Below are 15,607 nucleotides of genomic sequence, written 5' to 3'. Positions count from 1 at the left end.
GACAGGAGTTAACTGTGTAGGCACATAAGTCTTAGAGAAAAAACCATCTACTACTCTGTAGGGCAGATCATTGAAAGAAATGGTTACTTCTTTTTTTTTTTAAAGATTTTATTTATTTGACAGAGATCACAAGTAGACACAGAAAGAGAGAGGGAGTAGAGAGAGAGAGAGAGGAAGAAGCAGGCTCCGTGCAGAGCAGAGAGCCAGATGCGGGACTTGATCCCAGAACTCAGATCATGACCTGAGCCGAAGGCAGAGGCTTAACCCACTGAGCCACCCAGGCACTCGAAATGGTTACTTTTAGGATAACAATCAAGGATTGTTTCTAGACCCTTTGTCTTTCTGGTTTGTACCTACTTCCATATATACTCATTCTGCATCCATAAAACTATGCAACCTGTGCTAATCTGATACTACCAATGGTAATGATTGAGGTTTCCCATTGCCTGGTGTGCAAGACCATCTGGGCCAAAATTTCAGTATCTTCCCTTCTCTACTGTCCCTTTTCTGTCAGGAGTTACCAATCTCCCATACCTATATTAAATGAATTGAGATGGGAATGATGGGATTTTCTTTGCCTCCACTCCCACTACTTGCGTGGTAAGATGAGGTGCTACTGAAGCAGAGAAGAGAATCTCTTTATTGCTGGTTTCATTCCAATTCCCCTCAAAGTTTAACTGAGAAATATCTGTAACTAATAACACTGGTAGACTTGGAAAGGGAAGAAGTTCCATGACTTTAGGTCAAAATACCAGGATGTTGGAAGCACATGGGCCTTCACCCAGTGGGAAGAGTGGTATTACAACCTCCACAGGATGTAGGTCATTGGTCAGTTGGAAAGGAACCCATGAGGTACTGGTAGTATAGAATAGGATGGTACTATGTTATGGACCAGTGAAAAGAAGGATATGTGTCCCATAGGCCAATGGGGAAAGTTTCCTAAGAAATAGTGACAGGAATGGTAGGGCCTATTTTCCGGATAGGAAATCAGTAGGTATTGGGGTGTTAACTGCTTGGCTCAAAACACCAACCCTAGATGCCTTGCCCCTGAACCACCCCCCCCGCCCCCAGTAAAAGTCTTTGGTGTCCAAGGCGGCCAAGCTAAAGCCTTCTCACATATGGTACCCCCCAGAAGGAAGGTTGGGACCAGGATGGTGCCATGGAAGACTGAAGGACACGCCCACTTTCCCACCCCGGCCGGAACTGCAATTCCCCTCCCTGCCGCAGGGGGCACTGCAGGCCCCGGGGAGGTTGGGGCGGAGCGCTGCGAGGGGCCCGGAGCTGCCGCCCCGCTCCGGAGCGCGGGGGGCGCTGTGCGGGGCCCGGGCTGCGGCTCCGCTCCCGGCCACGGGGGGCGCTGCGCGGCGCCGGTGGTTGGTGGTGGCTGTTGGGGGGGGTGGGGGGGAGCCGCGGCCGCGGGTGGTGCGGAGGGAGGCCTTGCGGGCGGATCGGGCGCTCAGCGGCAGAGGTGGTGGGAGGCGGCGGGCGGGAGCGCGGGTCTGGCCGGCCCTGACGATGGCGGACGCCGCGGCCTCCCCGGTGGGCAAACGGCTGCTGCTTCTGTTCGCGGATACCGCGGCCTCGTCCTCGGCCTCGGTCCCCGCGGCGGCGGCGGGCGGAGATCCGGGGCCTGCGCTGCGCACTCGGGCCTGGCGGGCCGGCACGGTGCGGGCCATGAGCGGGGCGGTGCCCCAGGACCTAGCGGTGAGTGGCGGCCGAGGCGGGCACTTGAGGCCGGGGCTGCTGGGCCTGCGGGCGGCCTCCCCGGGGGCCTTTGTGAGGGGGCGGTGGGGTGGGGGTGACCCAGTTCTGCGCCCCCAGATCTCCTTAGCGCCCCCCACCGGCTCCTCAGCACCCCTTGCGCTGGCCGGCATGGCTTCCGCGTCGGGGTGCGCGCCCCGGTTTCCCCCGGGGGGGCGGCCAGGGCGCCAGGAGCTGCCGCCTCCACGCGGGAGGCCCCGCCTCCTGAGGGACCCCTTTCTCAGCGTACCCCCCCCCAAACACGCCTTGGGAGCAGGCTCCCGAATCCTGGGAGCCCGGGCCCCTCAGAGTTCGACTGGTGCTGTAGCTACGTCCTGAAAGACGCGGACCTGTAGTTCCCAGCCTCCCTGGAAACCTGCGCCCTGTTCCCTTCCTCCCGGAGCCCCGAGTGGGGCGGGAATGTGGGCAATTGTGGGAGGCACAGAGGCTGCACTCGGAGCTGCTCGGGGCTTTTTTATCTGGCAGTTACTTCCTCCTTGTCTGAGCCGGGCTCGGCCTGGCGGTCTCCAGAAAGGCCAGCTCTTGAGATTCTCTTAGGGCTCCTTTCTCTTTGAGCTTCTGGGTGACAGGAGCTGCAGTTGTGGCTGTTTTTGATAAGTTTGAGATGTGTCTTAGCAGCCGAATGGGGCTGCTTAGGTGGTGCTTTTTTGCTCCCTGCTCGGCCCTGGGAGAGGTTTTGTTTTGAAACTTTGTGTTGGAGCTTGGGCGCTTTTGAATACTTGCCTTGGTATATTTTGTGATTAAAGTTGTTCAGTAAAATAGAACTTAACTAGTATTTGGGTGCGTTGTGTTATTTTTGCTAATGTGGCGGCAAAATACTGTCTTTGAGCTTTGGCAAGCCCCTTTAGTTCCTCATTCTGGTAGCGGCCCTAGATTCTCTGTTAAGATACTCTTAAAATAGGGAGATTCTTTTGGAATGTAATACATCAGCAGGCAGAAGGTAAATTTTCGTGATGAACTTGCTCCTGCAGATATTGTATTTGCTATAAATTGGAATGATTTGGAGAGATTTGATATTAATATTGTAGGTTTCTCATACCCATTTTTCTATTTATTGATTAGTCGTGTTAGGCTTTTTCCTCTCCCCCTTATCAAGCTTTATGGGTTGTTTGGCTTGCGACTGGCTTAGCCTTTGCTTCTGCTACTTGAGTTCACATTCTTTGATCTTTTCTCCATGCTAAATAAGAAAAGGCTGCTTGGACATTTATGAGGCTTCAGTGGGGCGAATTTGTAAAAAGATACCAGAAATATAAGGGAATGAGGATGATGATTAAGAAGGGGATTTGGATTTAAATTCCTCCGTGCTTTCTTCAAAAGACTGCTTTCTAGGTTGAGGTGGGGGAGAGGTGTCTCTCTGAGAGCCAGTAATTCACTCCCATAAATGCAAAACATAATGAAGATCCACCATTATATGCATACTTTGACCAACGGCCTAGCAAGCCCTATCTTTTCAGTCGGAATTTTATATTCTAGTTGTTTCCACCATCAGATGAATTGCTAATGAGCTCTGCACCTGAAATGGCTACCCATTCACTTTGTTTTTTGCTGGGCTTCCTAAGGGCAGAGGTTTTTGAAGCTCCCTGAAATGCTGGACACCTACTAAGCTAAATACTGAATAATTTTACCACTGGCCTCATTGAATTGGTTTCTCAAACCAAGTAAAAAGTTGCAGTGATTCTTGGAAATTAAAGCCAAGCCTATGTTAGAACTGCTGAGGTCTTGCATGGAACTGTATACATACAGAAGCAAAGGCAGATTAGGGTTTTGAGGATAAACAAGCTTGTCCTGTGTATTTATCAAGGGATATAGATGAGAAAACAACCACAACCAAAACTCAGAGCCTTTAGAATTTTTCACCAGTTTGCAAAATTGCTCAAGAATTGCAGGTGCTATATTGAGGTTCTATTAATGACAATGACTAGTCTAGGATGAGAACTGGACGTTTGTTCTTCTTTTTCATTAAGAGTTTTCCTTTGGACCCTAGACATGTGGGCCTTCCCAATTTGCACCACACACCGTAGTAAACACAACCGTCTTCCAATCAAAAGTGTTCTTCCTGTACTCAAGGGTGGAGTTTTCAAGCAGCTGGTCTGTGATTGGGCAGATTTTCATTCAGTTAGTTTAAGATGTTTTCAGGCATGCTTGGTTTTGAGTAATGCATAGCAGGGCGCCCCCTGTTAAGGATGAGTAATTGAGGGTTGGATGAATGAGTTTTTGAAGTGATTGAAAACACTTCTCAGTTTTAGGCTCCATTAATACCCTCTTTCTAAATACTTTATAATGCTGAAATGTTTCAAAATGTAGCCCTTCTCCATTTAGTTAACCCTTTTCTGGAAAACAATACCAAAGCCATGTACTACCTTAAAATGAAATATGAAAAACAAAAAGTCAGGGTCCTGTTGATTGGGAATTTTCTTGATAAGGATTTTATAGTGGCCATCTTCATCAAAGCTATGCTAACAAGTAACTACTGAGATTTTTAGATGTAATAGGGAAAAAACCTCCCTGCCCTCCATGGAATAGTAGTTTTATTTGTGTTTCTAAATAGGCTGGTTTTTTTAAAAAAATAGTCTTGTTGCAAGATTAGCTTAATGGATTTTTATGCATTTATTTTCTGACTCTTAAGTCTGTCCTCTTTGTGTTTTAAATCATTATTGGTTCACATGAGTTGCAGAGACCTTGGGACCTTCATATATGTAGGGATGGTAGATAAAACACCAAAAAAAAAAAAAAAAAAAAGGGTTTTCCTTTTCCTGTGTGTGTGTGTGTGTGTGAAAAATCAAGACTTCTGGTTTGTCGAATGTCAAACAACGAAAAGTATACACAGGGAAAGCCAACAATCTAGCTCTCACAGTCTTCCACTTGTAAAAGAAGGCTTTGCTCAACTTAACAGTAGTACAAAAAATATAGAAACATTCATCTATATACAAAAGGTTGCTTTTTTTTTTATCAGATGGTATCACACTGCACGATATCTGCAGCCTGCTTCCCCCCCTACTCTTTTAAGTAAGGACTCTGGCTTTTTTGTTGTTGTTTTTTTGTTTTGTTGTTGTTGTTGTTTTTAATTTTCTTTTTAAAGAATCTCTATACCCAACATGGGCTCAGAACTTACAACCCCTGAGGTCAAGAGTTGCAGGCTCTACCACCTGAGCCAGCCAGGTGCCCCTGTCTTTATTTCCATTCAACATTATACCATGGGTATCGATACCTATAGATCTTACTCATCCTTTTAGGTAACTACATTGTATTTCATAGAATAGATGTACCATCATTTGTTATGTCATTCCTCTTCATGCTGTTCAAGATACTGAAAAAATTTTTGGTATTACAAATAATACTGTGGTTAATAAGCTTGGGCGTATATCTTGTATAATTATGGTTTTATTTCTGTAGTTTAGAGATTCAGGAGTGGGTTAGGAGCTATAGGAGTATATGCATCTTTTATTTTATTAGGTAATGCGAGGTTATTTTCTAGTAAGATGATAGCATTTCATAATCCCACCAGCATTGTGTGCATGCAGTGCTGCTTTCCCTTTTACCTTTGCCATCATCAGTCTTTGTCATTTTTGGCACTCCAGTGGGTGAAGAATAATACAGCAATTTCATGACTACTAGTTTTTTTCTATGTTTATTGGCTGTTGGTTTTTTTTTGTTTTTTGTTTTTTTTTTAATGAGTTCTATGGCTATCTTTTGCCCATTTGAAAAAAAAAAAGTAGGAGGTGTCTTACCACTCCATACAAGTTCTGTGCATTTTCAGGATAGGAACCCCTTTACTTCACAAGTGTATTGCAGTTATTTTCTCTTCTTCATCTTCTGACTTGATGAGTTGTCTTGCCATATAGAAAAACAAAATGTTTGTTATAAACAGATCTCTTGGACTTTTCTTAATGGCTTCTGGGTTACTTGCTTGGGGATAGCTCCCCTATCTTGAGCCTATATAAATGTTGTTCAGTTTTTCTTTATTTTTACCTTGAGATCTATGGTCCACCTGTAATATTTTTGCAAATGGCATGTGAGGTGGGGGATCTAACATGCTTCCTACTGAGTAACCAATGATGGCAGCACCAATTTTATTAAGTAAACTGCCCTTTTCTTGCTGTTTCTTAGAATTAATTGATGTCTTTATTAGCACTGATTTGTTTTGAATGTGTTGATCGTAGCTATCACAGCTATCCAGAACTTGGAAGAGGAGTGAAAGCACATCTGCCTTATTTCTTTATCCCTCAATCTTTCATCTTTATCTGGAGGAAAGGTGGACTCTCAAGTACTACTTTCCTTTGATTCCAGATAATGTAGTAATTGTAGCAGTGTCCAGACTAGTACCATGTTTCTTCTATCTGGGAGTCTTCCAAGAGGAATGAGAGCTTATCTGGATCTGCCTTATTGTTTTACGTCGTCCTCGTAGTCTCAGGTTAGGTGCACTTTAAAATACCTCTCTACTTTGTTTGTAGGTAATGTAATGATTATAATCAGGTCCAGGACAATACCATATTTCCAGTCCACAGTCTCAACCTGTGTTCATACAAACCTAGAACTCCAACCCTAATTGAAATGGGAGTTTATGGATGTTAATGATCATCCTTAAGTGTCCTTCTCTTATAATTTCAGAAATTCAATAAAAATCTGCATGATACGTGATAAGCTGTTTATTAAAGTAAATAGTATATGGTTTTGTGGATCGGTGTAAGGTTTAGAGAACGTTAAATAAAAGTGAGATTGTATACATGAATATGTAATGTTTAAGTGTGAGCCCCTCTAACTGCACATTTCATTTTTTTTTTTAAGATTTTATTTATTTATTTGACAGAGAGAGATCACAAGTAGGTAGAGAGGCAGGCAGAGAGCGAGAGGGAAGCAGGCTCCCCACTGAGCAGAGAGCCCGATGTGGGACTCGATCCCAGGACCCTGAGATCATGACCTGAGCCGAAGGCAGCGGCTTAACCCACTGAGCCACCCAGGCGCCCCACGCATTTCATCTTAATTCTCTTAGAGGAGGAGATCTATTTTTGAGACATTGAGCCATCCTTGAGTTTTTCAGGCACTCAGGTGCTTCATATTGTTCTTTTCTTTTTAACTTTGTCTTGTGTGTATAATTGTTAACAGTTGTCTCTTACTTTGTGTTTGCATTCTGTTTATTCTAGAGCTGTGTAGTATATTCACCAGTGATCACATACACTTGTCATTTTGTCCATCCAGCATCCTCTCCCTTTACTACACAATCAGATCTTTCCTCTTAATTACCCACTTATTTCTAAGAGTTCCTTCACTAATTCCCCACCTGCCAAGGACTCATTCCCTCCTTCAGTACTCACTTGCTGAGTTCTTATTTCCAACTTGTTCTGGCTGATTCAGTTCCCCACTTCCCTTCCCCTAAATGGTTGGGTAAATAACGTGGCCTTGTCTGTTGTTAGTGATTTTCTCAACAGCCGGAGTTGATTCCTGTAGGCTTTGCTTCCACAAGGCCTGGGGGATACAACACCTGTTGCTGCATCTCAGTTTTCCACTCCCTTTAACATGTTGGTGGTTTTTAAGCCCTCCCTACCCAACTGCCCCAACTGCCAAAGTGTCTTTTACCCTTGTTCTGTAGATGGATAAAACCTGCCTGATTGTTCAGTAGTGACTCATATAGTATGACCTCTCTCAGTTTTGCAAGGGCAAAAACTCCATTTTTGTATGTGTGTTCAGGGATAATCAGGCTCTAGGGAACCGCTTCTCACTAACCAAATTCTCTGGAGACTGATTCGTAAATTGTCATATAAGGTTATTAATTTACAGTGGGAGATACACCTATCCAGAGATCTGCACAGAGCCCCCTCCTAATCTACTCAAGAGACCAAATTACAGATAAGAAGGACCCTTGGCGTGCAAAGAATCGAATGGGGGAAATTGGATGTTGCCAAAAGGATATTTATAGCAAGCATCCCTGATTCAGTGATCTTGCACTTAATACTTTCTGCCTTCTACTGCTTGCTTTCTTTCTTTTTTTTTTTTTTTAAGATTTTATTTATTTGTTTGACAGAGATCACAAGTAGGCAGAGAGGCAGGCAGAGAGAGTGGGGGAAGCAGGCTCGCTGCTGAGCAGAGAGCCCAATGCGGGGCTCCCAGGACCCTGGGATCATGACCTGAGCGGAAGGCAGAGGCCTTAACCCACTGAGACACTCAGGGCCCCCTCCCCTTTGCTTTAATGTTAACCATTGAAATCCTATAAGAAGAGAAAGCCTGTCTGTTCCAGGTTCTACCAGTTCTGTAAAGCCTGTCTGAATCTCCAGCATGCTAGTTTTTTTTTTCTTTGCTCCTTTAGTACTTTGTTATTTGCCTCTTTGGAATATTAATCACAGTTTTTCTTCTTATAGATAGATAACAAGATATATAGCTCATCTCCCCTACTAAATTGTAAGTTCCATCAAGAACAGAACATGCATTTTTCTGTTATTATTTTAAGAGGCCTTTTCTGACTATCATATCTTAAAAATAATATTTAGAAGCCGGTATTAGATTAACTTTCACATCTGATTTATTATGGAATTTCTACTCTGTGGCTTCCTGTTATAAGGTGTTTATAATTGACCTTTAATTTTTGTGTTACATATTTCTGTTGATATGGACTCTGCTAATTTTTTTGTCTTGAGATTATTGGAATCTTAACTTGGGACTCCAGTCCCAGGTCCATTGTCCCCTGGTTTTCGTGACTTACATCTGACTTGTTAGATTAGAAGCATTAGATGTTTTATTTTTGTGATTCTCAGGTAATGCATGCCTATGATACAAAAATGAAGAAATTATTTTGAGGGTAATTTTAAAAGTAGCCTCTGTACATCACAACTGATTAGAAACTGCTGTTTATGTTTTGACATCTAACCTCTTTTTTAGAATTGTTAAAAGTCGAATTCATACTGTATTTTCAATTTTGTGTTTTGCTTTTTTACTTAATGTAGTAATTTTCCTGTGTTACTGAAAACTTTTGTATATTGTGATTTTAATTTTCTTTGTGCCCTTATTTATTTTCCAAAGATAACATGTATTGCTCTCATAACTGAAAGGAAAACAATAAAATTGTCTAAGAAAATTCTACAATTTTTATTGGCTGGATAATTTAACTCTTCCTCTTTCATTGAATATTGAAATTGTTTCAGATTTTAGGTTTTACCAGTTATGCTGTGTTGAGCATTTTTGTGACTAAAGCCTATCCTGTGTTTAGGGTTATTTCCCAGGATTATTGCTGAAGGTATTATTATGGAGACACGGAGTGTGCACATATTTAAGATTCTTGATAGATAACATTTTTTTCTTTTATCAGTTATAATCAGACCAGTAGTGTGAGTTTCTTATGGAATGCAAGTTTATCCGGAGCCCAAAGTCTGCTAGGCCTTTTATGCTTTTATTTCATTTAATCCTCAGACAATCCTTTGAGATACTTACTGTCCCTATTTATAGTCAAAGGAAGTGAGGCGCAAAGAGGCTAAAGTGACTTGCCCTGGGCTACACAGCTAAGAAATGAGGAAGTTGGGATGCAAACCCAGATCTTTGTGATTCCACAGGCCCTAAAAACACAATATATGTATATATGCTTGAGTTTTTATTCTCATTACCCCTACAGTACTCAAGTACTTAACATCTAATTTATTGTGGATATTAGAAAGTAGGGGGAGGTTTGAGGTGGTGAATAGGGTTAATTGTTAGGAAGCTATCTCATGATCAAAGGAATATAGAGAAAATTGCTTTTTGTTTGAAAACTGCTGTCTTTTTTTTTTTTTTTAAGGTTTTACTTATTTATTTGACAGACAGACATCACAAGTAGGCAGAGGCAGGCAGAGAGAGAGAGGGGGAAGCAGGCTCCCCGCTGAGCAGAGAGCCCGATGTGGGGCTCGATCCCAGGACCCTGGGATCATGACCTAAGCCGAAGGCAGAGGCTTTAACCCACTGAGCCACCCAGGCGCCCCTGAAAACTGCTGTCTTCTAGGCATGCATCATTCCCCACCTTGGCTGTCGAGATATCCCACAGCTTTGTAAAGTCATTTTTTAAAAAAGATTTTATTTATTTATTTTGACAGAGAGTGAGAGAGTTCACAAATAGAGAGGCGGGGGTGGGGATAGGCAGACCCCCTGCTGAGCAGAGAGCACAATGCGGAACTCCCATCTGAGGACCCTGAGATCAGGGAGGACCCTCTGAGATCAGGGCCCGAGCCGAGCCGAAGGCAGAGGCTTAACCTACTGAGCCACCCAGGCACCCCTGTAAAATCATTTGAAGCGGACTTTACATTTTGTTTAGAATCCTTAAGAAAACAAAATTCAGCTGGTAGATTTTATAGATCTTACTGGCTTTATTCGACAATAACTGAATCAGGCAGCAACCCTTGTGGCTAATAGAAAGGAACTCCAGAGAGCTGTGCAAAGTGAAAGACTTTTATAGGCAGAAGGAGGTTGGACAAAGAAGTTATTCTAGCAAAGAGCTGATTGTTTCAGACAAGGCCACTTTCCTTGAGGGGGGACAGTAGGGGTCTATCAGGCTGATTACCTCACTAGTACTGACCAGGTAATTCTAGATTTACTGGTTTAAGATTCCATTCTCTAGAGAGGTTTTGTTGTGGTTTGATGACCTGGGCTTAGCACAGGTGACTCCATTTTGGACCTGTTGTCCTTTTTGAACAAAATGTAGGTAGAAAATTGGAAAAGAAAATTTAGGGACCTTGGGAGTTGAGTTAGTCTTCCAATTCCCTTACTCTCAGTCATCACCATATCCTGTTACTTTTATCTCTGTGGCTTCTCAAATAAACTTTTCCCTTCATACAGCCTTATGGGGTTAGGCCTTTTTCATCTCTTTCCTGCATTGTCATGGCTTTGTAATTGGTCTCCCTGCCTTTAGTTTCTTCTCTCTGTAATTAATCTTCCACCCTGTTCCCAATGTTCATTCTTTCCCTTTTAAAAAGTAGTGAGTTGCCTGGGTGGCTCCGTCATTAAGCATCTGCCTTACAGCTCCGGTCATGATCCCAGAGTCCTGGGATCAAGCCCTACTCAGGTCATGATCCCAGAGTCCTGAGATCAAGCCCTACGTGGGGCTCCCTGCTCCACGGGAAGCCTGCTTCACCCTCGCCCATTCCCCCTGCTTGTTTTCCTCTCTCACTGTGTCTCTCTCTCAAATAAATAAAATCTGAAACAACAACAACAAAAGAAGTATTATTTTAGCATTACATGAATACTTTTTTTTTTTTAAAGAAGAAGGAGCATTTACTGATTAAGGCTAAAATACTATTATCCCTTTTGTCCCAATCCTTCCCTTCTCTCACTGCCACCCCTCCCCCAAATCTGCAACCGGCTTTTTTTTTTTTTTTTTTTTAAGATATTTATTTGACAGAGAACAATTGGAGGGGCAGAGGCATAAGCAGACTCCTTGCTGAGCTGGGAGCCTGATGCAGGGCTTGATCCTAGGACCACTACCCAAGCTGAAGTTAGATACTCCACCCAGATGCCCCTGCAGCCAGCTCTTTTGCATATAATACATCTTGGAGATCTTTCCTTGTTAGTGTTTTAGATGTACATTTTTTAAAAACTTCTCAGTACTGTTTCATAGTCTGAGTAAAGTGTGTTTAGCCATTCATCTAATATTAAAATACTTTGTAATTTTTATTTTGATCTATTTTAAACTGAGCATTGAGAAGTTTTTCCCCAAAATGGCATTATCTTTATAAAGCATTTTACGATGTCTTCCCCCTGCCCCTTTAAAACTATCAGTGACTCCCCCAAAGCCTATTTCTGGGAACGTAAACCCACATGTGTCCAGGGTAGCAGGCTTATGAAAATAGCTAGGTGACAGACCAGAAAGTATAGTGGAGATTGGTAACTGGGGAGTGCAGACACTGCCTAAAGATGTTCAGTGCATATTAAAAACAAACCAACAACAACAACAAAATCCCACTCTACTGGCCAAACAAGACACCTTTGCCACCAGATTTCAATGCATCATGCACTAACATGCCAATCAGAGCCCTTACAGCTTACTTACTAATCCTATGGCTGCTGCCTAGAACACTTAATCTACTTTTGTTTCTTTTCCTTTGTACCTCCTGTAAGTCTTCTCTTCTTTCTCTGCCAGAATGCTTGTCCTTTAAGACCCAGCTTGGGTACTACTTACTACCTTTTCTGTGAAACTGTTCTAGTTTCTCAAGGCAGATGCCTTTTCTGGCCTAATGTATCATGTTCGGATCTTTGTTACTGCCCTTGTTACATAGCTCTGTAATCATTTCTTTTTTCTTTTTTCTTTTTTTTTTTTCATTTAAGGTTTTATTTATTTGTCAAAGAGGGGAGAGAGAGAGCACGAGCATGAGCGGTGGGGAGGGTCAGAGGGAGAAGCAGGCTCCATGTTGACCCCAATGTGGGACTTTATCTCAGGACCCTGGGATCATGACGTGAGCCAAACGCAGAGGCTTAACAGACTGAGCCACCCAGGTGTCCTGCTCTGTAATCATTTTGGGGGTTTTTTTGTGTTTTTTTTTTTTTAAGATTTTATTTATTTATTTGACAGAGACAGACACAGGTAGAAAGGGAACACAAACAGGGGCAGTGGGAGGGGGAGAAGCATGGTTCCTGCTAAGCAGAGAGCCCAATGCAGGGCTTGATCCCAGGACTGTAAAATCATTACCCGAGTGGAAGCCAGATGCTTAACGACTGAGCCACCCAGGCGCCCCTCTCTAATCATTTCTGTACCTCTCTTAACTCATCTGAGTTAACAGATGAGTCCCTCCTGTCAGTTGCTAGCTTTATTCACCTTGGTATTCTTGGCCCCAGTAAATGCTATACATTTACATAAGAAGTGTTCTGTTTCTGTTGAGAGTAAATAAATTTTATTAATTGTAGGAAAAATGGCCTTAGGGAGAAACAGAATCCAAATTGATGATTAAACAATAAACATGAAAACTTATATTACCCGGGTTACTACTATTGATGTTATCAATCTTAGGAGAAATTAATCGATCTTTTTAAAAGATTTTATTTATTTATTTATTTATTTAACAGAGATCACAAGCAGGCAGAGAGGCAGGTGGGGGCGGGGGTGGGAGGGTGGGGGGGGTGGAGCAGGCTCCCTGCTGAGTAGAGAGCCTAATGCGGGGCTCCATCCTGGGACCTTGAGATTGTGACCTGAGACAAAGGCAGAGGCCCAACCCACTGATAGACCCAGGTGCCCCCAAATTAATTGATTTTATTAAAGAATTTCTTTTATTTTAATGTCACTAAAATAAATGTAAATCACTTAGATACCATAAAAGGAATTTTGAAATAAAAACAAGAGTGTTACCACTAACTTTCTTTAACTAATGAAATATTTTACATCTAGTCCTTGGATTTTAGCTGTAGCATGTGTAGTTCTATTTGCTACTTCTAATAGTAAAAATTTTTTAAAGACTTTAAATAATCAACTCAAACTGTCTTAGTCTTATTCTGTTCAGTTGATCAACCTGCCTTAGTCATCTCTAACTCAGTCCAGCCACAATCATTGATTTTTGTTAGTTTATATCCCTTCCCCTGTTCTGTGGCCTAGCCACTACCATTTTAAGAGTTCATATTCTAGGTACTTTGATCTGAAATGATTATTTACTTATATGTTCTAACTTCTTCTATTACTCTAGGTAGGAAGTAAAGCACAGTGCTAGGGCCAAAAATAAGCCTCGCTGTTCAGAGAATATGTTTACATTCCATATTGCTCTTTATTTTCCTTTTTCTAAAGACTTACTTTGGAGAGAGAGCAATCAAGCAAGTGGTGGGGAGGGGCAGAAGGAGAGGAAATCCCAAGTGGACTCTGTACTGACTACAGAGCCCTATCTTACCACAGGGGGCTCCATCTCAGGACCCTGAGATCAGGACCTGAGGTCAAACCAAGAATTAGACGCTTAACTGACTGCGCCACCTACGCACCCCTCCATATTGCTCTTAGAACAAATTCATATTGTTAGCTGTGAGGTATAGCTTGATCCCAGAGCATAGAGCACTGCTGTTCTTTTCAAAGTAAATACTTTATTCCATATATGTCCTTTGCCCAGGTGGATTGAGAGATAATTTCCCTTAAGTTAAGTGAGATCTGGCTTTCCAATAACTGAACTTTTCCCTGATGTTTTCAGATAAGTGATGACAGGATTCCTGAATCTTAACTTTATGAATGTTGAAGTTCTTTTGTACTAAGAATAAAAATTGTTACAGCTGTAGTACAATGACTTCTTTCAGTGTTCTTGTATTTGTGAGTTGCTATATTTTGTGCCTTATGGGTTGATTTCTTTTTATATGGTTGGCAGATTAGAACTGCAGTGTGGTGCCTGGCCATCACTCACCATGGACCCTCAACCTCTGTTTTTCTGAGTGATGCCCAGTACAGGGCTGTGTCACTCACAGTCACACACAGCCAGGGCATATAATACTTCATGCTTCTTTACATGTCATGCAAGATCTTGTGTGTCTTTTAGCCCACCTCCTCCTCCTGACATCAGTTATGTAATGGTACCACTCTTGTTCAAAATCCAAGTCATTTTTGCATTTTCCTTTACTCTTTTATCCAGCCAGTCATCAAGCTTGGTGATAGAACTCATGGATTCTAATAAGCACAAGTCATTTTTTTCCTAGTCTCACTGTTCCCACTCTGGGTCATGGAAGAACACTTCCTTTTATCTTCCCCCAACTCCAGTCCATCTATATCCACTGGTAGGTAGGTGAATTTCCTTAAACCAACTGCTCTGTTCATATCTTGACCTCAGTTAGAAACCTTTTAATGGCACCTGTGTACATGAATGCACACACACACACACACACACACACAAACACGCTGAAGCACCCTCATGCCTCTCATTGGCGGCTGGATGAGGCCCTGGTTTTTTATCCTGGTATTCAGGATCTTCCACCTTGACTCTTAGTTTTTTAGCCTCATCTCCTATTGCCTTCCTCCACAGTCTGCTTTTAAAGTCCCGGCCATCCTAGAACTTGATTGGGAATTTTTTTTTTTTTTGCCTCAGACCATATAAGTCCCTCAGGACCCTGAGGTGATCTCTCCTGCCTCTGAACATCCCCCATACTTTATTTTACTTTATTTCTCTTTATATTGCCTAAGTAGTGCTTTGCAATTGACCACAGTGCTTTTGAATCCATTACTTTATTTAAAGTTCACAACCTGTGTGTGAGGGAAGTAAGACAGGTGGGTCTTAACACAAGGCAGGAAGCTAAAGCTTGAGGAGGGAAGAGTGACTTGTCCAGTTTTGCAGTTCATAGAGTGGGGCTAATGCTCAAATCCAAGCCTCCTAGAAGTTACCTCCAGCCTTTGTTTATTGTGCTGCTACTACCTACCTTTCTTGGTGTCTGAGTTTGCCCATAAGTGTACATTTGATTATCTCTTTCTAGTTGTCTGCAAGTTATTTGAAGTTGTGTTTTATTCCCTTGGAACATATATGTATATATGAGTGAGCCCATTCATATATTAAATACGTTGCAATTCAGTATTCTCTTTCTCTGTAAAAAATCATTCTGCTTTCTGAGCCTTCTTTCCCCTTTGTGTGTGTGTGTGTGTAAGTAGAAGTGAGCTTACTTATTATAATAAACTAGAGCTTTATATAATGAATTTAATTTCTGGGATAACTTTTCAGCAGTGCACTCCATATCCACAAGTATGCATTGCCTGTGAAGAGATTAAGCCTAATGCTAGGCTACTGTGAAGTGATTTCACACTTCTCAAGTGTGTCTTGAAATTTCATATAATTGTACCTATAATTTTGTATATTGACTGGATGAGAACATGTATACCAACAAAAGCTGATATGAATTCAGCAACAGTTTTAATAGATTCAAATTTTATTCATTCTGTCATCAACATTTT

General features: G+C 42.2%; 1 protein-coding gene across 2 annotated transcripts in view; it reads left to right on the top strand.

Annotated features, from left to right (window-relative positions):
• Positions 1–1,380: 1,380 nt before the first annotated feature.
• Positions 1,381–15,607, top strand: part of KDM3B (lysine demethylase 3B) — a 70,334-nt gene continuing 56,107 nt past the window's right edge. For both annotated transcript variants that reach the window (XM_032336583.1, XM_032336582.1), the window contains exon 1: positions 1,381–1,704. In XM_032336583.1, coding sequence (XP_032192474.1) covers positions 1,516–1,704 — 189 coding nt within the window. In that variant the 5' untranslated portion in view covers positions 1,381–1,515. The remainder of the gene's footprint in view (positions 1,705–15,607) is intronic.

The sequence above is a fragment of the Mustela erminea genome, chromosome 3, assembly GCF_009829155.1.
Source record: "Mustela erminea isolate mMusErm1 chromosome 3, mMusErm1.Pri, whole genome shotgun sequence".
Taxonomy (NCBI): Eukaryota; Metazoa; Chordata; class Mammalia; order Carnivora; family Mustelidae; genus Mustela; species Mustela erminea.
This window is presented reverse-complemented; position numbering and strand designations above follow the sequence as displayed.